Here is a 26,892-nt window from a genome sequence, read left to right as displayed (position 1 = left end):
AAGTGAAACTCATATATTATATAGCTTCATTACACATAGAGTGAAATATTTCAAGCCTGTTTTTCTTGTAATTTTGATGATTCTGGCTTAGAGATAATGAAAACACAAAACTGTGTCTCAGAAAATGAGAATATTACATAAGATCAATAAAGAAAAGGACATTTTAAACAAAACTATCATATTCAACTTCTAATTAATCACTGAGTTTTGTGTTTTCATTATCTCTAAGCCAGAATCATCAAAATTACAAGAAAAACAGGCTTGAAATATTTCACTCTGTGTAATGAATCTCTGCTCTTATTTTAGTGTTTTTATGGTTTGTCTTTATTTATTGTTTTTTAAATTGTTTTTTAAAAAGCAATGAAACTATTTATTTAAGTGTTTATTTCCTGTTTTATTTATTTTATTGTTCTTGTTTGCTTGTTTATGTACAGCACTTTTTTGCGGCTGTTGTTGTTTTCAAAGTGCTTTACAAATAAAGTTGAGTTGAGTATATAATGTATGAGTTTCACTTTCTGAAATGATTGACAAAAAATATTGAACTTTTTCATGATATTCTAATTTTTTTGAGGTGTACCTGTATACTTTTATGTGGTTTGGTTTGGTTTTATTTGTAAAAAAAAAAAAAAAAAAAAATGTTTTAAGAAGTGTATTTATTTTAAATGTATCACGTTTTTCATGTTAAATCTTGACCTGAAAAGTAAAAAAAAAAAAAAAAAAAAAGCTGTCAGCTAAATGTAGTGGAGTAAAAAAATAATTAACAAAATCTGCACTAAAGTGCTTTACTTGAGTAGATGTATACTCAGTTACTTTCCACCACTTGATCAGCGGCTCTGCGCAGTGAAACCTGTGAGTCAGTGTGTGTGCGTGCGTGCGTGCGCGTGCGTGTGTGTGTGTGTGTGTGTGTGTGTGTGTGTGTGTGTCAGCTTCAGTGTGAAAGCGGCAGTCAGTCAGTCAGTGTGGATCTTCTGCTCCACACAGATGTTTGGAAGACGGAGCCTCAAAAGTCTCAGAAGAGAACAAAAGATGTTGGATGTGACGTCTCGGTGAGTTTGACCGTGTTTTCCCTTATTTTATTATCGCCTTTATTATTATTATTATTATTATTATTATTATTATTGACTGTTGGCAGCTGCCGTAGCCTGTCTGTCGCTGTATCGGTTCCTCTTGTTACAATTGTAAAACCTTCATGATATCATATTAATAAAGCTGCTATAAATGGGTCAGTATTAGCGCTAGTAAACAGAAGGGAAATTCATATGTAGCCTGCCTACTAGTTCCTGGTTTTTATTCATTTTTTAAAAACTTTTAATAGTTTATGAATCGCTGTTTGACCAGATGCATGTGTGTACTTCTCCTTGTTGAAGGAAGCTCGCAGCTCCTGCATGAAGACGACTACTGATGACTTATTTATGGCAACAATGTCATGGACCACCTTCACTCTTGTCTCTGTGCTGCTCGTGCAGCTCTGCACAGGTAAGATAACCTCTTATTTACAACTTTCATACCGTCACACTGTTAAAATAATCGCCTCAGACGTTTTTTGTCAAAATGGGGTTTTTTTGTGCCTAAATCATGGGTCTCAAACTCACGGCCCGCGGGCCAGTTGCGGCCCTCGTGACGATATTTTGTGGCCCCCGCCTTGATATGAAAGTTTAATGTGAGTTTTATATGAATGGCTCTTTACCGTGTTGTGTGTGGAAGGTCCCTTTAATTACTTTTTGGGTAATTTTGTGTCTTTTTTAAAAATAATTTTGTGTCTTTTTTGGTAATTCTGTGTCTTTTTTGGTAATTTTGTGTCATTTTTAATAATTTTGTGTCTTTTTTTAATAATTTTGTCTTTTTTAATAATTTTGTGTCTTTTTTAATAATTTTGTGTCTTTTTTTGGTAATTCTGTGTCTTTTTTTTGGTAATTTTGTGTCTTTTTTAATAATTTTGTGTCTTTTTTGATAATTCTATGTCTTTTTTGGTAATTTTGTTTCTTCTTTAAGTAATTAAATTTTTTCTGTCATTTTGTGTCTTTTTTGGTAATTCTGTGTATTTTTGGGTAATTTTGTGTCTTTTTTGGTCATTTTGTGTCTTTTTTCGATAATTCTGTGTCTTTTTTAAGGAATTTAGTTTTTTAATGTCATTTTGTGTCTTTTTTTTAGTAATTTTGTGTCTTTTTTGGTCATTTTGATGGTAAAATCGCCTACATCCTCAGTTGATCAGATCATTTGATTTTACCCCTTTAAGATCATCACTTCTTTGACAATTTGCCACATTCATATCCATCAGATAAGAACCCAGCAAAGAAGAGCTAGAGGGAGATTGTTTAGTTATCAGTTCAGTTTATCAGTGTTTTATTGTTGACACTAATTTTGGTTACACTTTATTTTGAAGGTGTCATAAACATGACATGGTCACCCATGCTTTACAACATGAAAAAACGTATGACATGCCACAGGGGAAGGGAGTGGAGGTTACATGGAGGTTGGGATGGGAGTAGTAGGCGGGGTGATTGCATATCTGTATATGTGGAGGAGTTTGTGTGTGTAGAGGCCTGGGGAGTCGCCCTGCCTGGCAACCCAAGTTGCCATGGAGACAGCCTTGGTCAGATTCCAGACAGAGTCAACCATCAGCAGGTGTCTGTGGGAGGGTTGAAGAGCGTCTCGCTGCAGAGTTTTCCAGAAGAGTTGTTGATTCCAGTAACGGCCTCGAGGCCAGAGCTGGTTGCTCCATTCGCCTTTGCAAAGCCGTCAGCTTCTCCATGATGTTATCCATATTTATAGTCACAGAGTGCCGACAGCTCTGCCCACCGCTTCGATCAAGTCGGGCAGCCTTATGGGGCTTTGGACAAGTGTCACCATATACTGTATTCCTCCATAAACCAGGGCAATGCCTAATCCAGTCAGCAAAAGACCTGTAATCAAGGTTCTGAATAGATAGATGTCTTCAATATCCTCCACGGAAAGAGCCGCCATCCGTCCATCGTGTAGCCAGCTGCGAACGTCCCGGCAGGACTGGTGGACTCCCCCGAACCCAGGCTTCTCATCGAGAAGATGGTGTCAATTGCGCTGAGAGACCAGTTGATCAAATCTAGTGGTCGACCGATACGTTTTTTTAAGGCCGATGCCGATTATTTTGATATCTTGACCGATCCTGATATGTGCTGCCGATTTTTTGGGCCGATTTTTTGGGCCGATTTTTTTGGACCGATTCTTGAAGCCGATATTGCCTTTTCTCCCTCCATTTACATGATAAAAATGACACAATGATAACAAATGTTACACAAGTCTCAATTTAAACAAAAAAAAGAAACATTTATTAACAAAAACAAAACATATTATATAAAGGCCTCGAGGTGGTGGCGCCTCAGATGATCCACATATTTGATGTGTTTTTCTTTACTGAGATATCGGTCGACCTCTAATCAAATCCATGGTTTTTAGTTTTGGAGAGCAGTGCAGACAGAGTCTCTCAAAGTAAAAGACAGTAGACTAGACTAGACGAGAGGAGCGGAGCGAAGTGAAGCAGGGAAGATAAGGGAGAGGAGAGAAAAATGCAGCTTCGCCTTCGTTGAGAACCAGAGAAAGATTGAAGTTGAGGTTTCATACAGGATTTCCTTTTTTGTTCTTTGTTTTGTTGACTACACCATTGCACTTAGTCATAAGTCCTGTTTGTTTGATTCATTCATTGAAAACAATCCGTTATCAAGTTGACAATCATTTACTGTCAGAGTTACAGCTCCAAACTCAACAGAACCATTAATAGATGGATTAAAAGATGATTGTGAACTTTTTATATTAAGGTAATCTTTCTTTCTTTTTTTTGCTTGTAGGTGAGAAATCCTGCTCCATCTGGTCCAGCTCTGGACCCGGACCTGGTCCTGTGGTGGTGCAGCGAGGCTCCAGTTTTAGGGTGTACTGCACCTTTAACCTTTGCAAGTGCAAGAGATCCATGTACAGCGACCATCCACCCACACTACAGAGCCACAACGTGTTGAATGCTACAACTATATTTTTTAATGTTGTTAACATCACCAAGAACAGAACGTTCAGCTGCCACTGTACGTGTCCTCCGGTTCTGGACCCCTGCGGGCTCGACATCTCGTCTGGATGTGAGTATAAAACACTGAAAAAGTTACTTCCTGCACACATTGAGTGGATTTCTTCCCTCAAAAACAAAAATAAATGCAGGATATATTACAGCAGAGGCATGATGGGATTTTAGAATTGGGGGGGCGAAGCTGTCAGCAAATGATTTCAACTCAATGAGTTATTTTTCCACTCCATGCCTTAACCAAAATATGTTTTAATTAAACATTTTTAACTAACTGTAGTGTAAACAACAACCAACATATTTACATAAATAAAAAGAAGTTTGTGCATGAAATTCCAAGTGCAGCCAAACAAATTTACTGACTTGAAGCTGACTCAATGAAGGACCCCAAAACATCTTATTTTGACAGTCTTCTTGCAAATTCTGTGGTGGATTCTGCTAACACATCCATGTGCTCTTATTTTGAAAGCTACATGTGTTTGCTTTTATTTTGAAGGCTGGTCTAACACATTCTTACATACCGCCTTATGGTGTTTAACTTACACTAAAAGTTGAAACATGGAGCTTGGAACAATATAGAAAATTCTGACATTCGTGTAGACCTTGAACGCACCATTAGGTACCACACAAAGGCCGGACTCTCTAAGTGCTGCAATGTAAATTAGTCTTTTTGTGTCTTTTTTAGTAATTCTGTGTCTTTTTTTGGTCATTTTGTTTCTTTTTTAAGTAATTTAGTTTTTTTCTGTCATTTTGTGTCTGTTTTGGTCATTTTGTGTCTTTTTTTAAATAATTTTGTGGGTTTTTTTTGCTAATTGTGTAATTTTTTTGTCATTTTGTGTCTTTTTTTGTAATTTTGTGTATATCCCCCCTGTCTCTAGTGATATCTGCACGCATGTTTTACAGTGCATGTCACAGGGTCTTTTCAGACAGCTACAAGAGCTGTTTACAGAGGAACAGTTAGTTCTGCTTTCTCTTCTATACTTAGAGAACACACTGTTGCTCGACACATGTTGCAGTCTGGGTGCAGCTAAGTGTCAAAGTTAATTATACAGAATGAACCACAGGGTGTTTTTGACACATGCAGCATGCCTGTACCCTAATAACATGGAGCATGCACTCAATACTGTCAATATATAATGTTCTGGAATTACACACCCAACACTGAAAAGAGATTAAATATGTTTATGCAATGGAGGTAGTAATGGGGAATGGCATGATATGCATCTTATTTTTTAACACTGCAAAAAAAAAAGGGGTGTCTAAAAACAAGATATAAACACTAAATCTGTGGGAAATGATCTTGCTGCATGCACTGCAAAAAAAAGAAAAGTTAGGTGAACTCAAAATTTCAAGGCAACAAACTTCGATAAAATTTTAAATTGGACAATTAAACAAAATATTTTAAGTTTTGTTTTTGAGTTTGCTCAACTCTGAATTTCTCTGGCACGATTGTAACGCCGCTATGAAATGTCAGCTAATGTTGTGACCACAATTTTGAGTTAGCGTTGATACGCTAATGGCTACTCTTGTAGCTGTAACAAGCAGCATCGCTAGCATCAGTTAGCCGCTAGCATCAGTTAGCCGCTAGCATCAGTTAGCCGCTAGCATCAGTTAGCCGCTAGCTTTCACTAATGACCGAATTTCACAACAAAGAAATAAGAGTTAGCAGAACTATTGTCCCTTGTTATGAACCCCAAATTAAAGATATAAGTAACAACAACTCACCAACTTGTTTTTGAGCAGACAACTGGCTTCCTTTGTTGTGCTAACTTACATTATTGCCCTAAATGTCAGTAATTTATATTTCCAAGTTTTACCAAATTAAATCACTGTTTTAGGCCAAAAAATACAAGTTGGCTTTTTTGCAGTGTGCACAGATAATTTCACTCGACAAGATTTCTTGAATTAAGATTGTTAGATCTAGAAATAAGCATGTTGAACACTTAAAATAAGAAATTAACTCTTAAAACAAGTTATGTAACACTTCTAAATCTAAGTTTTTTATCTTGGTAAAAACCAAATAATTTGCAGTGCAGATATAACCATCTAAGTTTTTTCTGTTAATATTAGCTCCTGATTTAATATTCTTATAGTCCACATACGTTGTTTGTTCCTATCCTCAAATATGACCCACAGAACTGTTTTGCAATGCAAATTTTGCAGGTGCAATATCTATTATCTATTAAAGGCAACATTTTTTGCTAAAATACCATTCTGAATGAAGTATTGTAGTGCTGCAGAGAAGTCCCAGCCTACAAATTGTTTTATAAAGACTTAGAAAGAAACTTTGTTTGATATAGATCCTCACAAAAGGTCACACCATGATCCTTATAGTGTATTTTTCAATCAAATTGAGAATAATGACCCAAAAAATAATAACTGTGAATCATATACTAATTGCAATAACAGTTTAAATAAATGCAGTTGGATATTTTTTCCAAATCATTCAGCCCCTAGCTGATTGTTGTGTTTATGTTCTCTGCTCAATACTTTAATGTAATTCTTGGGGGCATGTTCCCCCGGAGAACATTTTTTGTTCTGAAAGCCTAAATCATTGCATATTTTAGTGAATTATTATGAAGGAGAATACAGGTTCTTCTGTTTTATTTACGGCATCTTACTTTGACAGTCTTCTTGTAAATTCTGTGGTGGACTCTGCTAACACATCCATGTGCTCTTATTTTGAAAGCTACATGTGTTTGCTTTTATTTTGAAGGCTGGTCTAACACGTTCTTACATGCCGCCTTATGGTGTTTAATTTACACTAAAAGTTGGAACTTGGAGCTCGGAACAACGTTGAAAATTCTGACATTCGCATAGACCTTGAACGCACCATTAGACACCACACAAATGCCAGACTCTCTAAGTGCTGCAGTGTAAATTAGTCTAACTAATGGAGATTAATCCTCTGTTTTGTGATGTTTGTCGCCTTATGTAAGGAGAATATGGGTTCTTATGTTTTATTTAAGGCATCTTACTTTGACAGTCTTCTTGTAAATTCTGTGGTGGACTCTGCTAACACATCCATGTGCTCTTATTTTGAAAGTTACATGTGTTTGCTTAACTCAATACTTTAACCCTTAATAGGGCACTCATTGAAATACTTGCAAATTCTAAATTTCAACCCTATAGAGAATATTGGAGGATGTTACATACTGCCAGAATGTGTAAAAAAAACATACGAAAATAATATTTTGAGAAAAAAGTTTACGAGATTAAAGTGGCAAATCTATGCATTTTTTTCTCGTAGATTTGCCGCTTTAACCTCGTAAACTTTTGAGATTTAAAGTGGTGAATCTGGGAGAAAAAAGTTGCTTTTTCCGCCACTTTTTTCTCGTAAATCTGCGACTTTTTTCGCACAGATTTGCCGCTTTAAATCTCTTAAATCTGCCACTTTTTTTCTTGTAGATTTGCCACTTTAATCTAGTAAATTTGCAACTTTTTTTCTCGAAATATTACCTGAAGTTACCAAATATAGTTATTTGCCTGATAAAGGGTTTTTAATGTATTTCTTCATCTTCTTTCAGATCTTCCAGACCAGCCCAAAAACATTTCATGCATCTACGAAGTCAAAGATGAAGACGGTGGAGATGTTTTCTGCATTTGGAACAGAGGACGAGATACTTTACTCTGGAACACTTCAGTGCTGCTGTGAGTTAAAAACAAACAAACAAACTGTGATTTGGAAGTCAACAAAACAATGACATCATATTGCTTTTATCTTCTAAATAAATAAAACTGGGCTCTGTGTGTCTCAGGGTGAGGACTGTGTCCAGAAACCAAAGCAGTGAACTGGTGCGCTACAAAGCCTCCAGTAAGGGAACCGATCCTCCGTCAGCCAGCTTCACCATGTCTCGCTCCGTCCAGCAGATCTCTGTGAGGGTTCACACCAACAACCCTCTGGGCTCCGCAGAGTCCCACACCCACAACTTCACACTCAGTGACATCGGTGAGACAGCAGCATCTGATCACTCACCCAGTCGTTGTATATTTAGACCATGGGTCTCAAACTCGCGGCCCGCTGGCCAATTGCGGCCCTCGTGACGATTTTTTGTGGCCCCCACCTTGATATGAAAGTTTAATGTGTTTTATATGAATGGCACTTTACTGTGTTGTGTGTGGAAGGTCCCTTTAATTACTTTTTTGGGTAATTTTGTGTCTTTTTTTAATAATTGTGTCTTTTTTTTTGTATGTTATCCTTTTTAAATAATGTTGTGTTTTTTTAATAACTGTATGTCTTTTTTGGTAATTCTGTGTCTTTTTTGGTAATTTTTTGTCTTTTTAAAATAATTTTGTGTCTTTTTTAAGTAATTTTTTTTTCTGTCATTCTGTGTCTTTTTTTTAGTAATTTTGTCTTTTTTTGGTCATTTTGATACAGCCTCCATTTATTTTTCCATCAACTCCCCTTCTATTGTTAGTTTACAAACTAACTTTTTTCCCTCTCAATATAGAACCTTATATGCATCACCTCATTGCATTACTCTTATTGTACTATGACCAATTGTACCATTCCTCTAATCCAGGGGTCTCAAACTCAAATTACCTGGGGGCCGCTGGAGGCAGTATCAAAATTACCAAAAAAATTACTAAAAAAAGAAACAAAATTACAGAAAAAACTAAATTACTTAAAAAAGGCACAAAATGACCAAAAAAAGGACACAAACTTACTAGAAAAAGACACAAAATAAAAAAAAGACATACAATTACAAAAAAGGACATAAATTGACAGAAAAAAACACTAAATTACTTTAAAAAAGACACAAAATGACCAAAAAATTACACAAAATTACTAAAAAAGACACAAAATTATTTAAAAAAAGACACAAAATTATTTAAAAAAAGACACAAAATTACCAAAAAAGTAATTAAAGGGACCTTCCACACACAACACGGTAAAGTGCCATTCATATAAAACTCACATTAAACTTTCATATCGAGGTGGGGGCCACAAAATATCGTCACGAGGGCCACAATTGGCCCACGGGCCGCAAGTTTGAGACCCATGATCTAATACTTATAAATACCAGCTTGTGAACAGGGTGGATGATGGTTGGGAAGCTAATTCTGACCACTGTGTTGTGGATGTTGATTGTTGTGCTGTTGATTAATGGAAATATAAAAAAAGAAAAAAAAAATTGAGAGAAAATGACAAAAAGACATCTTGTTACAGTTGTTCAAGACTTTTGTTTTTGATTGATCCGGTAGCGATGCCGTCGACTCCTGCTCTGGGCCGGGCGGAGTGCTCCTCCAGAGAGTGCACCATCAGGGTGGAGCAGCCTGTCAGGACTCAACACCTGGAGGTCCAGTACAGAGAGGAAGGAGCTCAGACCTGGACATCAGCTGCACACTCGGTAACAAGGCTCAACTATTCATAATAATCCTGCAGATTTGGAAAATTTAGGGACTTAGTTCATATCTCTCTGACCGTTAATCAGACGGACCTCAGATCTCGTATGTGTCTTGTTCATGGCACGACTGTGTGCATCCTCAATTTTGAAGATTTTTGAATTCATTTTTCTAAATATCATTATTTACGTAGGACGTGTTGCAGCATTGCACTGTTTCTGATTGGACGCCTTTCAGGGGAGCTCCGCCCCCTTTTAGGGGAGCTCCGCCCCATTGTGTGACAGACCTATGTAGTGGAAATTTTCTCTGCTGCTGGTGAAGAATGAAATAGAGACTTCTGCCGGCCGACAAGGTTTATTTTCTTTGCAAAGAAAAGGTCAATCAACACGCAAGAGGTCAAAATAAAGAAAGACCCTGAATCAAAGTAAAACTGCCCAATTTATGCCTGGATAACGCCCACTAGGTGTGGGGCACACCCTTGTGCTAACCAGTCTTTTTTTTTGGTCATTTTATGTCTTTTTTGGTCATTTTGTTACTTTTTGTGGTCATTTTTTGTCATTTTGTGGCACTTTGAGTCCTGTTTTGCTTAATTTTATGTAATTTTTTGGTCATTTTGTGTCATTTTGTGGTCAATTTGATTCTTTTTTGGGTAATTTTGTGTCTTTTCTGACAAATCCCAAAGTATCAAGTTGTTACTTTCCAAGGAGTCTCTGGCTTGAAGCTGACTGTTACACACTCAGGAGGTCAGAATGGACCTTTAAACTGATAGCAAAGGACTTAGATTAAAAGGAACAATAAAATATACAATATATATAAATGCACAGACAGAGATGTTTTAGTTGTTGTCTGCTTCATTATTTGTCCAAAATTCGTCGTATCAACTGAGTTTGTCTGATCTGAACTGTGAGATTCTGTTCAGTGAGACAACATGATGTTAGATTGGGGGTCGCCACTCAGAAAGGTTGAGAAAGGGCAGCCAATAAGGCATCTCCTCTTATTTTCACACTTTTTCAGCCATGATGCATTGATCTTCTGCTGATTGTGAGTCAAAGTTTCAGGTCACGGTGTGCAGAGGTGAACTCACAGTGTTGCACAAGACACAAAAACAAGCTGAAAGTTGATCAGCTCTATCAGCACAATCAGGCGTTTTACTGTGTGATCATAAATGGCACTTTACAGCAGGCAGAAATATGTGAAATAAGTGAGTTTAACCCTCTGAAATCTCCGGCTATTATGTCTGTTAAAAAATCTGTTAAAATGTTTGATTTTGTGGCCCTCACCTTGATATGAAAGTTAATGTGAGTTTTATATGAATGGCACTTTACCATGTTGTGTGTGGAAGGTCACTTTAATTACTTTTTTGATAATTTTGTGTCCTTTTTTAAATAATTCTGTGTCTTTTTGGTAATTTTGTGGGGGGGTTTTTTTGTAATTTTGTCTTTTTTGGTAATTGTGTGTCTTTTTTTTTAGTAATTTTGTGTATTTTTTTGGTAATTTTCTGTCTTTTTTTGTAATTTTGTGTCTTTTTTTTACTTGATCAAAATGTTGAACCCAAAAGAAACAAAGGAAAACATGAAATCTGATCTGATTGAAAATTATGTTTCAAAACACAGAATTTTAAATATTACAAATAAATATACATATAAATATGAACACTAGATTAGATTAGATTAGATTTGACTTTATTAATCCCACAGCGGGGAAATGTCGTTGTTACAGCCGACCACAACAATTGCACACAAAATAGTTTCCCTTTTAGATAAAGATAAAAAATAAAAATAAACAATCTAATAGAAAAAGACATTCAACAATATACAATATACAATATACAACTTAGTGCAAATTAAGTGAATAATGTGCAGAGTGCAAATTAAATGCAAAATGTGCAGAAAAGAAAGAAAGAAAGTTACAACACGTTCAGGTTGTGCTGGTGTTGTACAGTCTGGCAGACTCATTGTAGACTCAATGTAGCTTCATTTTTATGTCTTGACCAACTTTTATTTTCAAAAAACTGACTATTTTGTTTATTTATTGGGTACCTGAAGAGGACTATTTTTGGTTGAAAGAAAGAGACTATTTTTGGTGTTTTGGCTGTGTGAATTATGGGTGAATTTGGGGGCACTGAATTGTATAATACACTGTGTTGAATTGCAAATTCTGGTGTGTGTGTGTGTTTTGTGTTTAATGGGTAGCTTTGGAAAAGGTTTTGCTTAATTTCTGGTTGTTAGGGTCCCTGCATGGGTCCTGTGTAAGTTTGACGAATCAAAAATACAAAAGAAAATTGTCAGATTAGCTCTGACTGTCAAACCGCTACAACGCCATGAAGAAGTCATGTGCAGGTGTTTTCATGGACTCTAGAGGGTTAAAGCACTTAAAATAAACTGAACAACACATGTTTGTGTTGACAGGATGTGCAGCTGAGAGCGGTCCAGGTCCGGTCCATCTCCTCTCTGCAGCCCTACACCTTGTACCATTTCAGAGCCCGGTCCAGGTTCAGCTCCGGCCTGTGGAGCCACTGGAGCACCAGCGTTTCCAACTGGACTCAAGAGGAAGGTAAGCTGCAGCTCCTACACACTATTTATACACTTCCTGAGTGAAAGCACACACAGAGAGACTGAACTGAGTGTTTTCAGTGTCTCTGTGGCACCTTATCGATGCCCTCTATCAGATAATAAAGGTTTGTTCTTTCCTTTGGGGTTTGAGGCTATTTTTATCTCACCACTGACAGTAAACCACTGCAGCAGCTCAAACTGGGTCGAGTGTTTGGAGCATCACTTATAATAAGACACAGCAGCCTGTGAGCCCCACAGTGGCTAATAATAGTAGAAGATTATAATAAAACAGGTTTCAAACTTGCGTCCCGCGGGCCAATTGCAGCCCTCGTGACGATATTTTGTGGCCCTCACCTTGATATGAAAGTTTAATGTGAGTTTTATATGAATGGCACTTTACCGTGTTGTGTGTGGAAGGTCCCTTTAATTACATTTTTTGGTAACTTTGTGTCTTTTTTTAATAATTTTGTTTCTTTTTTGGTAATTCTGCATCTTTTTTGGTAATTTTGTGTCTTTTTTGCTAATTTTGTGTCTTTTTTGCTAATTTTGTGTCTTTTTTGGAAATTTTGTGTCTTTTTTAAATAATTTTGTGTCTTTTTTGGTAATTTTGTGTCTTTTTTAATAATTTTGTGTCTTTTTTGGAAATTTTGTGTCTTTTTTGGTAATTTTGTGTCTTTTTTTGGTAATTTTGTGTGTTTTTTGGTAATTTGTGTCTTTTTTTTAAGTAATTTGTGTCTTTTTTTGGTCTTTGTGTCTTTTTAAAGTAATTTAGTTTTTTTTCTGTCATTGTATCTTCTTTTAATCATTTTGTGTCTTTTTTTGGTCATTTTGTGTCTTTTTAAAAAAAAAAATCTGTCATTTTTTTTGTCTTTTTTAAGTAATTTTTTTCTGTCATTTTGTGTCTTTTTTCTGTCATTTTTTGTCTTTTTTAAGTATTTTTTTCTACCATTATGTGTCTTTTTAAGTAATTTAATTTTTTCTGTAATTTTGCGACTTTTTTAAGTATTTTTTTTCCTGTCATTTTGTGTCTTTTTTTGGTCATTCTGTGTCTTTTTTTGCAGCGGCCCCCAGGTAATTTGAGTTTGAGACCCCTGTAATAAAATGTTTCGCGTGAATTGCACTCGTTATGTATCAGTTAAACTTTGAGCCAGAGTGACAAAAGTGAAGAGCAGACAGTAGTGCGTCTGTAGAAATGTCGTTGCATGTTTGTCATCCTGATGGTGTGAAGATATGAGGGGCAGCCATGACAGATCATCGTATTTTCACTGCAGGTCGAGTCGAGTTCTTTATCTATAATCTGGAAAATCTAACGTGTCACCTCTTTACCCTCCAACAATGGTGAGAAAATGTGTTTTACCCCTTTGAGCCCCACCATTGAAACACGTTTTCTCACTACTGTTTGTTGTAAAAAAGAAACTATAAAAACAGGAAATTATCGTCAACATTTGAACTTTCTCTGAGAGCGGGAAGAGAACGCTTCACAGCTTACAAAAGTTTCTGTTAGAAACAGTAACCAAAACAAAGCTGATATTTCTGCCAAAATCTTTTTATTCTACATGTCTCATTTGAAACACCGAGAAAAAATAAACCATTTGGGTTAAGCGACACTGTGAAGCCATGATTAATTCTGCTGAGACGTACAGTAAGTCAGTAAAGTTTATTTATAGAGCACTTTTCACAGATAAAATCACAAAGTGCTTTGACAGAAGATAAAAAGAAAGAAATAAGATAGGGGAACATGAGACAATTAAAACACAGTTAAAACACAATGAAGCATAAAAATTATAAAATAACATGTACAATGCATTGTGGTCATCCAAATGCCCCAAATCCACGCAGCGATAGTTTTGGCTAATGTCTCTTGCTAGTGTAACCTTAAATAACACAGAAACACTATCTTTCCGTCCGTATTATGCTTAGCTGTCAGTTAATAAAGTTTTGTTTTTACTGTTTTTAATGGATCAATCAAACTGAAGGGCTTAAATCTCCGCTTAGCATGCTAATTGTGAGTTAGCACATTACGCAGTATGCTGCACTAAAAGTACATTAACATGAACCCAGTTAGCTGATATACTATATTGCATTTAAGTATCTCATATCAAATGATTATGGGCATTACGCTCAGCAACATGAATGTCATCCCTGAATTACATAGTAAAGAAACATAAGAAGTGAATAAAGCTAAATCTCCACTTAGCATGCTAATCGCTTATAACAGAATTTGCACATTACATGCAGACCACTACAACGTCTACAACTCCATTAAAACACTTACTTTTCATAAGGTACCACACCATCCAGCACATACACATTGAACATTGATATTCGCTGGAAACTATTTGAATATTATTGGAAAATCGAACCTTGTAGCCACTTTAAAACTCCTAAAGATAGGTAGGCTAAATAGACTTACAGATGAGATGAGTCAGGGTGGAAATCCAGAGTGAATTGAATTCAAAAATCTTCAAAATCGAGGATGCACACCTTCGTGCCATGCGTAAGCCACATACGAAATCTGAGGTCAGTCTGACTAACGGTCAGCGAGATATGAACTAGACACACACACACGCTTCTTGCTTTTATAGATAGATTTCATTATAACTGTGTTATTCTGCACAAAAGACGTTTTTGAGTTGTTCCATCTTCTCGACAAGATGGTGATATTTTATTTAGATTTTATATATTGCAATGAAATAAAAGGCCACAATGAAGTGAATAAAATGCAAAAAGAGCAACAGCAAAAAACACCCTGTAAAAACATGAATGTAATATATATACATATATGGTATTTACAGCTGTAAAACCGTAAGTGTGTTCAAAGGGAAGTGTCTGTTTAAGAAGGTTTTGACCACATTTATCATTCACGTATGTTTCATCTTCCTCATTTTCATGGATGAGCTCAGAGTCGCAGCCACACACGTGATTTCTGATCTTCCAGGCAGCCGCTGGTTTCATCCAGGGCCGCATGACAAAATCCTTACAGAGAATTGAAACATTAATTAAGGAAGCTTATCTACCACAATAAACAATTTGTTTTCTTGTGAAAGTAAAAACCTCCCTGAGGAGAAATACAGCTGTAAGATCCTACTGACACAGAAAACGAGCTGCAATATCTCATATTTCTGGCTCCCAAAAGACAAACAAAACTTTATTTTAATGTACCATATTGTGAAGTGAAGTTTCTTGCATTGCAGCAGGGTAGCGAACACTTGAGTCTCAGTTTTCCAACAGCAATTGAACTCACCAAGAGGGAAGTGTTCCTCACATGCATGTGCTTCTTTACAATGTGACCTTAAAGAGAAACTTAAAGACAACAAGATGTCTAATGTCAATAATGGATGTTACCTCAACTGTTTTTATGTAACATGAATCAGTTATGGATGTATATTTATCGACTCAGAAAGCACAACGTTTCTTTGCGGTGTTTCACTTTGCTGTCAGACTCGAGCTCACACAGGAAATGAAACAGAGCTGCAGACTTTTAAAAGATTTTAACCCTCTATGGTACAGTGTTGTCCTCAGACAACATTCCCATTTTTAACCTGTCAGATTTCTACCATGCATGTTTCTGAGTGATGCAATACTTTAAAAAAAGAGGGAAGAGTATAGGGAACCAATAGCAATGCTTTAATTTGTCACATGACCTCCAGGAGGCCATATTGAAACACTATTTTGCAGACTTTTCCAAAGGAAACCGCTTTGTAAACACATGTAAAAGATTCAGTAGCTTCAACAGGGAACAATACATGGCATTTTAAATTTAAAAACATTATAAAAGGAACTTTTTTAACCGGTTTCTTGTCTGAATGTTGCCTGTAGGAAACATTGAACCATTGAACCAACGACCCATTGAAATGAATGTCTTCAACAGTCTACATCAGGGATGGGCAACTTAAATGCTGCAGGGGGCCACAATTTTTCATGTTTACTACCACAGGGCCACATATAGGACCGTGCACTTAACCAGATATGAAGAAACTGCAATTTTAAATATGTTTACAGTTCAGTAACTTAACATATTTCATGCTCAAATGCATGTATAACAGTATAAATAGGAATACAAAAGGTTTGAAGCAAATAAAAATTAACACTTACTGTGATTTCTTTTTTTCAGTGCAAGAACAGCAGACCAACATTAATTGCAAGAAGTAATTTTGTGCATTTTTACACTGCACTTTTAAGATTTCATGCTCAAATGCATGTAGTTGTACTGAGGGCCACTTAAAGTGAGGTTGCGGGCCGTATGCGGGCCCCGGGCCTCCAGTTGCCCATCCCTGGTCTGAGTGTATGAAACTATCAAAAATGATGGTTTACTCATCTATCAGTGGGAATATATATTTTTTCCAGATGGAAAAGGGCCAGAAAATGACGTTTTGAGTGATTTTTGTGGCACAAAATGGCAAAGTCTGCAAAACAATGTTTCAATATGGCCTCCTGGAGGTCATGTGACAAATTAAAGCATTGCTATTGGTTCCCTATACTTTTCATTTTGTGTCTTTTTTGGTCATTTTGTGTCTTTTTTGGACATTTTTTTGTCATTTTGTGGTCAATTTGAGCCCTTGTTTGCTTAATTTTATGTATTTTTTGGGGTAATTTTGTGTCTTTTCTGACAAATCCCAAAGTATCAAGTTATTACTTTCCAAGGAGTCTCTGGCTTGAAGCTGACTGTTACACACTCAGGAGGTCAGAATGGACCTTTAAACTGATAGCAAAGGACTTAGATTAAAAGTAACAATAAAATATAAAAAAATATATAAATGCACAGACAGAGAGATGTTTTAGTTGTTGTCTGCTTCATTATTTGTCAAAAATTCATCGTATCAACTGAGTTTATATGATCTGAACTGTGAGATTCTGTTCAGTGAGACAACATGATGTTAGATTGGGGGTCGCCACTCAGAAAGGTTGAGAACTACTGGAATTGAGGGTTAAGTACACACGCCTCAAAATCGTACGTACATGTCTCTATGTGTCTGATTTTGTTATTTTTATTGTTTCAGCTCCTGCAGAAGAGCTGGACGTGTGGTGTGCTGAACCCTCCTCTGGCTTTAAATCCCTCAGAGTTTATTGGAAGGTGAGTTTATAAATCTGTTTCTGGTATAAATGTGGAGGATAGAAGACTAAAGCACGGTTTCATGTGTTCCCTCTCCTCTTTCACTCCGTGTCTGTGTGGGCGTGCAGTGTTTTCACCATAGTGACACTTTCTGGTCTTCCTGCTTCACTACTACTTTCAGTACAGACTAAAGGTCAACCCTTGACCACTTTCCGAGGTGTGACTCGCTCACACACACACATTTACACATCCCTTCCCTCTACCACACACACATACACTCATTTAATGTCACATAAAGACAGTTTGAAATGAGTGAAACCTGACGGCTGACACCACAGTTTCAGTTTACAAGAAAAGAGGAGCTGAACAGAAATGATGTGTCTTACGTGCAGCGTTTAAAGACAGACAGACGTATCCGTTAACTGTTTAATGCTCATGTTGTTGTTTCTCTTTCATCAACAAAATTAAAAAAAATGGTGAATCATAACATCAAAGTTCCAGCACACATCTGAGAAAATCATAGAGGAAAAGCCTGTAAAAACAGGCATTATTGTTGGACTTTGAACTTTCTGACAGTCCTTGAATGGATCATGGGTTGGGAAAGCATCAGTTAGACACAGCAAAGATTAAAATTCAGATGTTTCTGTCAAAAGTTTCATGACACGGATATTTATGTACTTTGTTATATATTCATGCATGCTGTGCATTCTTGATCTACATACCCTCTGCTGTACTTTTATATTAAGTGTATCCCATTGTCTTGAGGAAATGAAAGTGTAATATCTGTATCTAATCATGTCCCGTTGAATTCCCTTCTAACTGTACCTGATTATTTCAGTGCAATTGTTGGGAAAAAGGATTGAGAAAAACTTTAAAATTAATCTATCTGACTCCAACACAAAAACCTCTCACCTTTTTCTCTGCTCTGATCCTTTGATGGGGAATGATGAGCAGGAGAAGCCCGAGTCCTCAGTTTAACTTCACTTTATTACAATATGTCAAGAAATGTGCAGTTACAGAGTCTCTGGGTTCAATTTACGTTTCCCTGCACTGCAGAAAAAAGGGACTAAAAACAAGATAAAAACACTAAGTCTGAGGGAAATGATCTTGCTGCATGGACAGATAATTTACCTTGATTTGAAGATTTCTTAAAATAAGATTGTTAGATCTAGAAATAAGCATGTTGAACACTTTTAAAAAAAGAAATGAACTCTTAAAACCAGATCAATTATCTAACACTTCTAAATGTAAGTGTTTTTATCTTGGAAAGCACCAAATAATTTGCAGTGTGACAACATAAAGGCTGGTCAGTTCGCAAAGTCTGAACACATACGTCTAATTTCCCTAAACCAAGTTTTATAGCAACAAAAGTTTACAAAAATGTAGATTGGTCTTTATGCAGACATTACCTCCTTTAGATCCGCTGATTTATTATTTGTATTTTTATTGTTGTTGTTGTTGTTGTTTTATTTGCAAAAGACAAAAAAAAGTCTGTTTTCCTGACACAATTAAGCACAGAGCAATACTGACGAAGCAACATAAGCACTGCTGCTTTAAATCACTTTAAATCGTTTCTCTTGGCTGCAGGAGCTGAACATCTCCACTGCGAGAGGGAAAATCAAAGAGTACAAAGTCAACGTTTCCAGCCGTAACTCAGGACTGGTCTTCATCACCAACATTAGTGCCGACGTCAGGAACTTTTCTGTCCCTTTCTGTGGCGACTGTGAAGTGACGGTGCGAGCTTCCAACTCTAAAGGCTCGTCGCCTCCTGCAAGAATCACCGCCCACCACACCAAAGGTAAGGGGGAAAAACAACTATGCATGAGTGAATGCTAGTCTAATATGTCTTTGTGTCTCTGATGTTAACTCCATGGAGTCTTTATGGGCTATTTTGTCCATTTTTTTATCCTTTTCATCCTGCCTGTATTCACCACTTAAAACATGTCATGTATATAAATACATAAATGTGATCTTGTGATTGTGTGTGATCCTGTCATCAACTCTGGTTTTTATTCTAGTGGGACTCTTTATTTGTGTCTTGTGTGTTTAGCTTAACAATTTTGGTCATTTTGTGTATTTTTTAGTCATTTTGTGTGTTTTGTTGTGTCTTTTTTTAGTCATTTTGTGTCTTCTTGTGTCCTTTTAAAGCCATTATGTGTCTTTTTTGTGTCTTTTTTGGTCATTTTGTGTCTTTTGTTGTGTCTTTTTTTAGTCATTTTGTGTCTTCTTGTGTCTCTTTTGGGTCTTTTGTTGTGTCTTTTAAAGTAATTTTGTGTCATTTTTTTGGTCATTTTGTGTCTTTTTTTGTCACTTTGTGTCTTTTTGTGTCTCTTTTGGGTCTTTTGTTGTGTCTTTTTTAGTTATTTTGTGTCTTTTTTAGTCCTTTAGTCCAACATAAAATGTGATTTTGAATCTTTTTTTTTAACTTTCAAAACACTATCATGCTCAATAAAGAATTTGAAATGTTGCAAATGTGAACAAAGGTGTCAAATCTAACATATAAGAGGGTTCCATCCAGTTCTATCATTTTATACTAAATCTATTTGAGCTTGTCTCCAGTTTTACTTGGTATATCATCATCAAACTGAAACTGGCCTCATGGAGTTTACAGCCAGAACTTTAGAGGTAAATTTACAGTAGGGCTCCACGCTGCTTTGTTTTCTAGTCTGGATGGAGTCAACAAGTCTGGATTATTTGGAGCTTTTGGAGACTCCACAGGGTTAAAAGGTTACAGACACATTACTGAGGCTGAACTTTGTGCCTGTCTGATTGTCTCTTGTAGCGACGCTGACACAGTTGAAGCCTCCTCAGGACGTGCAGGTAACTGCAGACAACCGCAGCGCCGCCATCTCCTGGAGAAACGATGACACTGCACCTCTACCTGCAGAGTACGTGGTGGAGTGGTTCCCACAGGGCCACAAGCTGGAGGAGCTCCGATGGCTCAGACTGGGCAGGAATAACAACCAGACTGTTGTTTCAGGTCTGACGCTAAGTTACAGTTATTCCTGCTGCTTTTCCCTCTTCCATACTGTTTCTGTTCCTGAACACCTGTCTGTCTCTCTGCAGGTATCAGACCATTTGAGTGCTACGAGGGAGCCGTGTATGTTTTCTATAATGAGAGCACAGTGAGCAGGACCAGGTTCACAGGTGTCGCCACTTTGGAATCAGGTAATATTCAAATTTATCATTTATTAAAACAATGACAAGGAGTTTTTAAAGTCATTTTGTGTCTTTTTTTGGTCATTTTGTGTCTTTTGTTCTGTCTTTTTGGTTATTTTGTTTCTTCTTGTTTCCTTTTAAAGCCATTTTGTGTCATTTTGTTCTTTTTGCTTGTTGTTTGCAGCTCCAGCAGCTGGTCCATCAGTCCAAGAGATGCATGAGGGAAACAGGGTTAAAGTGAGCTGGGAGGAGATTGAGAGGAGTCAGAGAGGAGGATGCATCACCAACTATAACATCTATCTAGAGAGCGACAGCAGACATCGCCACAACTGTAAGAATCCTTACTGACAACTGACATCCTGCACACTGGAGGTGATGGTGTGTGCAGCAGGAGTAACGTCCCTCTGCTGTGTGTATAAATGTGTGTTTCAGACTCTGTAGCAGCATCAGAGAGGATGCACACCATCTCAGATCTGTCTCCAGCTCTCTACAGCCTGTGGATGACGGCGTCCACTGCCTCAGGAGAAGGTCCTGCAGGGCAAAAGGTCAAGTTCTTCATCCAGCGTAAGCAGCTTTTCAAGTTTCTGGAACCACCCTTTAATCAAGCTTTTGATGCATTTTTGCACAAAACTCACTAACATTAAAAAGTCATTAGGAAGGGATATTTTAAGGACCAGTATAAACTGTTTTAATGTACATATAGTTGCATGAGAACTGTGAACACCTCCTTTAACCCTCTATGGTACGCTGTTGCCCCATTTTTGGCCTGTCAGATTTCTACAAGTCATGTTTTTGAGTGATGCAATACTTTAAAAAAGAGGGAAGAGTATAGGGAACCAATAGCAATGCTTTAATCTGTCACATGACCTCCAGGAGGCCATATTGAAACACTATTTTACAGACTTTTCCAAAGGAAACAGCTTTGCCATTTTGCGCCACAAAAAAATCACTCAAAACGTAATTTCTCTTTTCCATCTGGAAAAAATATATTCCTACTGATAGAAAACCTTCAGATAAACTTCAGATAGATAAACCTTCATTTTTGATAGTTTCATCCACTTAGACTGTTGAAGACATTAATTTCAATGGGTCGTTGGTTCAATGGTTCAATGTTTCCTACAGGCAACATTCAGACAAGAAACCGGTTAAAAAAGTTCCTTTTATAATGTTTTTAAATTTAATATGTTATGTATTGTTCCCTGTTGAAGCTACTGAATCTTTTACACGTTTATTAAATAAATTATGTTAAAATTAATTTTAAAAACTTTCTTTTTCACTTGTGCACCGTTACAAATTGCCTACGGGCAACAAACCCCCCAAAACTTTTTTTTTTTTAAAGAATTATAAAATTTCTTCAGAAATTTTGTATATTTTAAGACAAAAAAAGACTCTGAACATATTTTTCCTAGCTGGCATCATAATGCGTAACCATAGAGGGTTAAAAAATGTAGACTGACAGATCTGATCAAGGCCAGCTTATAGATTTTTGCTCATGACAGTCACAACACAACTTAAAAACTGTCTTTTGAAAGATAATAAGGCTGTTTGTCTGTGATTCTACTCTCCATGCTGCATGTCTTACGTCTCCTTGTTTCCTGTCGTAGCGTCAGAGGAGAGCCAGCTGCCCACCCCCCTCATAGTGTGTGCAGTCGTCGCCCCGTTTGTCATGTGTCTGGTGTGTTTGTACCACAGTTCAGCAGTAAAACAGAGGTATGTGAGCAGCAGCAGCCCTGTGTGGCTTTACAAGTTTCTGCAGAAAACGCATAACAATCGTCAAAGAAATCATGTAGCAATAAAAATGTACTATTTTGCCATTAAACTTTCCATGCAAAACTTTTTTTTTCCAGGTTATGGGTGTATTTCCAGTGCCTCATGCTCGATGCAGTGCCAGATCCTGCAAACAGCAAGTGGGCAAAAGAGTATACCCAGGAGAAGGTAATTATACAGAAGGGAAAAAATACAATTTACTGTATGCTGCAACCCTCTAAACCTTCGGGACTGAAACTAATGTTTTCTTTAAAAGATTGCCAAAGATACGTTTATCATAGAAAGAATCTTTAAAAACAGGCATTATCGTCAAAATTTTAAATATCTGACAGTTCCTGAACGTATCATAGGTTTCCAAAGTTTCTGTTAGGAAAAGTAACCGAAACTAAGCTTAAAACTGTGATATTTCTGTCAAAATCACTTTATTCTACATCTCTCATTTAAAATGCTTAAAATAGTTACATCCTGTTAAAAACATTAAATTCTGCTCCTCAGAGACACTGAAGACATGATTGATTCTTACACAGAGCAGAGAGGAGAGGACAGGAGAGGTTGTAAATGTGGAGACTCAATTTATTTTTTAAAAGTGTTGTATACATAAATTTCATTCTATTTAAATTAAAAAAAATAATTAATCAGAGAAATTCAACTTGATGTGATCAATGTCAATATCACTGTGTTAAAAAGTGAAACTATAGTGTGAAAGGGTCAAAGTTATGAGACCAAATCGATAAACCTCCTTTTTTATATCTATATAACGTTATATATAACTTTATTGACACATTACCGTGGATACGCATTGTTCTGCTTCTCTCCTCATGACGGCTCGCCTTGTTAGTGACCTGTCAATCAAAGGTAGCCCCGCCCCAAATCATACGATTCTTTATCTTCTATTTTCTTCTAAATGGGGCCATTATTTAACTATTAACATCAAGTGATTGAGACCATAGTGTTGTCCTAAAAAAAATTCAGAGGTAATAAATCAAGTGAAAGGTTTTTCATTTTGCATTGAAATGAATAGACAGAAATGTTTTTGCAGCCAAACTTAGCGCCCCCTGCTGGAACTTTTGGTAGAATGCAGCTTAAGGCACTTCCTGGTTCGCCTCCCTGCTCAGACCAGGAGGTTGCCGCCTGGTTATTCTACACAAAATATTATTTTCAAATACAAGGCTACAGTGAGAAAAATGTAAAAAGAACACACTAAGAAATCTTAAAACCAATTTTTATTCACTGGCTTTTAACTCAGCATGAGCCTTTGCTCTGTTTTATTTGTTTTTATTTGTTCTTTGTGTTTTTAAAAAAAATTAAGATTAATTTTAAAATTGAGATTAATTTTAAAACCCACTTTTATTTATTGGTTTTTACCCAGCATGAGACTCGCTTTGTTTTAGTTGTTTTTACTTGTTCTCTGTTTTTATTGTTGGTCTGTCCTGCCATGTACAGCACTTTGTATCAGCTAACACTGTCTTAAAGGGCTCTAAAAATAAAGTTGATTTGATTTGATTTGACAAAAAACGATCTGAAACAGCTTGTTGGGGTTTAAAGGGTTATTAATAAGTTGGTATGTCTTTTCTAAACAGGGCAAGATGAACCTCCTGCTGCAGCCGAGTACCTCAGGACCAGCAGAGGAGGAGGAGGAGCCCGTCCTGGTGGACGTGGAGGAGCTGCCCAAGCAGAGCAGTGGCCCCTGCTCACCTCCAGGCCCTCATCCAACCAGCTGGGGCCCCGGGACGGAGCCCCCCACCCTGCTCTACCCTCAGACCACCTACATCAAGAGCTTCTCCCACGACTCGGACAGCTCCAACCACACACACACCTCCCTGGACACCAACACCACCGTCGACTACATCACATCACACGGGACGGGAGAGCTGGACGAGGAGGAGGAGGAGGAGGAAGAGGAGGAGGAAGAGTTTGTAGGAGTGCTGGGTTTCTTCCCCAGTCACAATGTCTTCATGGAGCCGCTGCAGTTTGGAGGGAAGTTGACTCTGAATTCGGTCAAAATTGACTGCGGTGACTTCTTCCTGAACAGTTGAAAGTGTTGAAAGCAGAACTCTCTCAGAACAATTCAAGCACCAACACGATGACTGGACACCTGGGATTCCTCTTTTTATCTTTATTTTCTGCGTTTTTCTGCTTTAGTCAGGTGCAAATATGGTTTAACCCTAAAAAAAAAACTAACAAAAGGTTTCTCAGTGGTTTACAGTATCAGATGTACTTAAAAACAGACTAAAAGTTTAACAATTTTTCACTCCAAAAAAATGCCCCATTTTCAAACATAGCGGCCGTCAGGTTTTTAACCCTTTATCGGGCAAAGAACTATATTTGGTAACTTCAGTGGATATCAAAATGTCTCTCTGTTTGGTCGTAGAACCACATGGATTTTTCTTCCAGTTAATTAGCAAAGATCAGGCTACGTCACAGACGGTGACACCATGACATCTGACCAATATAATAATATTAACTTTAGAACTTGACTATGACGGCATATTAGGGCCAAGTATGAATACAAATAAAAATACAAACCCAGGGAGGAGGGGGGAGTAATATTTCGAGAAAAAAATTGCAAATTTTCTGGCAAATCAACATGAAAAAAAGTCGCAGATTTATGAGAAAAAAGTGGGGAAAAAACAACTTTTTTCTCGCAGATTCACCACTTTAAATCTCATAAATCTGCACTTTTTTTCTTGTAGATTTGCCACTTTAATCACAAAAAAATATTGTTTTCCTACGTTTTTTGTTTTTTTTACGCCGCTCTGAAAACGTTGAAACGCATGATCTGATCATGCCGGTGCGCTCACAGAGCCCAGAGGATTAAAGCAATTGGTTACAAGCATATTTATGAGAAAACAAAGTTCAATTTCCCTTCAGTAATTACATATTTCTCCTTTCTCATATGGCTTTGTCTAGTGTTGGCGGCTTCCTGTCCATCTTGGACGCCATCTTGAAAATGACACCTTTCTAGTGGTCAGATTTTGGTAAACTTTTAGTATATTATTAAGGACATCTAATACTACAATAAACCAGCTGAGAAACCTTTTGTTAGAATTTTTTTTTTAGGGTTACGTATTCTTTTTTCATGTTCATGAACTACCTCCTTGCTCAATGAAATCTGTAATCTGTAAAAAAAAAAAAAAAAAAAAAAGGAAAGGAAAGTCTTCTCACTGACATCTACCAGGGCTGTAATTTATGACTGAAAATATAAGTGTTTTTATTTTATGCATTACTATTGTTTTCTCTTCAGAGCGGTACTGGACACACTAATACCACGACCAAATACAACACAGTACAGGCTGCATAACAGAGTGTTTAGAGGTGTTGTGATTTCTGCCTGAACTGAAGTCTTTGAAATAAACATCCATATACCAACAGCGCTGACGGGCCCTTTTTGACAGCTAACAATTTGACTTTTACAGGTGTTACTATGACTAATAACATTAATAAAGCTCTGTTCTATTCAAGTGCCCCGAGAACCAATGGCTGCATGAAACTGAAGCAGCTAAACAGAATATAGCATCATTAGGGCCACAGGGCAATCGCACTGAGCACTGCAATGCAATGCAAAATTTTGCATTGAAGTGAATGGGGCAGTCGGAAAAAAATGAGCGAAAAAAAGAACAATGATTGGAGATTTTTAAACGTCTACTTCTCCGGCATAATTTCACCTAGAGACTCCATTTAAACTTTAAACAGTAGACACAAGTCTTGTGTATCGGTGTATTAATCCACGTTTCGATAGGTCATATAGTTTTTTATCAATCCCTGTTCAATGACCATGATCATTTTTGGAGAAATTCTGAGATTATAATGGGTGTGTATTGCACGGAATGTTCGCGTCTCAGTGTGTGACATCATCGCCAGAGTGTAGAGGGAGAGAAAAAATTGTCAAAAAATACATTTGAAAACTGCGCTCCAGTCCGCAAATTCCACTCTACAGAAATAATTTATACATAGAAACGTTGGAAAATTTGTCTTCTCACTCACAATCCTCTGGTAAAGCTGTCAGAGTTATAGTTTGGGCGTAGGACGCACAGATGTGCCACCAACAGACATACTATACTATGATTTTTTTTTTTTTGGACGACATACTATACTATGATTTTTTTTTTGGACGACATACTATACTATGACTTTTTTTTTTCTTGGACGACATACTATACTATTACTTTTTTATGATTTTGGACGACATACTATACTATGACTTTTTTTTCTTGGACGACATACTATACTATGACTTTTTTGGACGACATACTATACTATGACTTTTTTTTTTCTTGGACGACATACTATACTATTACTTTTTTATGATTTTGGACGACATACTATACTATGACTTTTTTTTTTTGGACGACATACTATACGATGACTTTTTTGTGATTTTGGACGAAATACTATACTATGACTTTTTTGTGATTTTGGACGAAATACTATACTATGACTTTTTTTGGACGACATACTATACAATGACTTTTTTGTGATTTTGGACGAAATACTATACTATGACTTTTTTTTTGGAGGACATACTATAGTATGACTTTTTTTTCGGTGACATACTATACTATGACTTTTTTTGGGACAACATACTATACAATGACTTTTTTTTTCGACGACATACTATACTAGGACTTTTTTTGGACATGCTATACTATGATTTTTATTTGGGACAACATACTATACTATGACTTTAAGATTTTCACAGTGAGCTGATAAATATAATTATTCAATTAAACAAATGATTAAATAGAAGATAAATGTATATTATCAATTCATTTCTAAATGTTCCTTTACTTTATTATTCCTTATATCTATTTTTATTGTAAAATAGTCAACTTTTCATGTCAGAAAAACAAACCATTTTTTTCAGCTTTGTGAGGGGCATTTTGTGGAGTCTTCTCTTTTTGTTTTTTTCCGACACAAACCACTGAGTCACACACTAGAGCAGCTGGAACCAAAAGCTGCTTCTCCATTTTGTA

General features: G+C 36.7%; 1 protein-coding gene across 1 annotated transcript; it reads left to right on the top strand.

The window, feature by feature from the left end:
* The first annotated feature begins 1,372 nt into the window (after positions 1 to 1,372).
* Positions 1,373 to 25,292, top strand: il12rb2 (interleukin 12 receptor, beta 2a). Its single transcript, XM_059340451.1, has 15 exons — positions 1,373 to 1,476; positions 3,822 to 4,100; positions 7,570 to 7,693; positions 7,801 to 7,991; positions 9,248 to 9,393; positions 11,797 to 11,941; positions 16,941 to 17,014; positions 18,581 to 18,791; positions 19,776 to 19,973; positions 20,060 to 20,161; positions 20,337 to 20,483; positions 20,585 to 20,716; positions 21,757 to 21,862; positions 22,000 to 22,087; positions 23,500 to 25,292. Exons 1-15 carry the CDS (start codon positions 1,386 to 1,388, stop codon positions 23,953 to 23,955), a joined length of 2,490 nt encoding a protein of 829 aa, XP_059196434.1. The 5' UTR covers positions 1,373 to 1,385; the 3' UTR covers positions 23,956 to 25,292.
* Positions 25,293 to 26,892: the final 1,600 nt, after the last annotated feature.

This window comes from Centropristis striata, chromosome 9 (genome assembly GCF_030273125.1).
Source record: "Centropristis striata isolate RG_2023a ecotype Rhode Island chromosome 9, C.striata_1.0, whole genome shotgun sequence".
Lineage (NCBI taxonomy): Eukaryota > Metazoa > Chordata > Actinopteri > Perciformes > Serranidae > Centropristis > Centropristis striata.
The sequence above is the reverse complement of the archived record's forward strand: the minus strand, read 5'-3'. Positions and strand labels throughout refer to the sequence as shown.

Coding starts and splice junctions, on each gene's coding strand:
- il12rb2 (XM_059340451.1), top strand. CDS start 1,386: ATGAAGACGACTACTGATGACTTATTTATGGCAACAATGTCATGGACC. Junction 1,477..3,821: donor GCTCGTGCAGCTCTGCACAG/GTAAGATAACCT, acceptor TTTTGCTTGTAG/GTGAGAAATCCTGCTCCATC. Junction 4,101..7,569: donor GCTCGACATCTCGTCTGGAT/GTGAGTATAAAA, acceptor ATCTTCTTTCAG/ATCTTCCAGACCAGCCCAAA.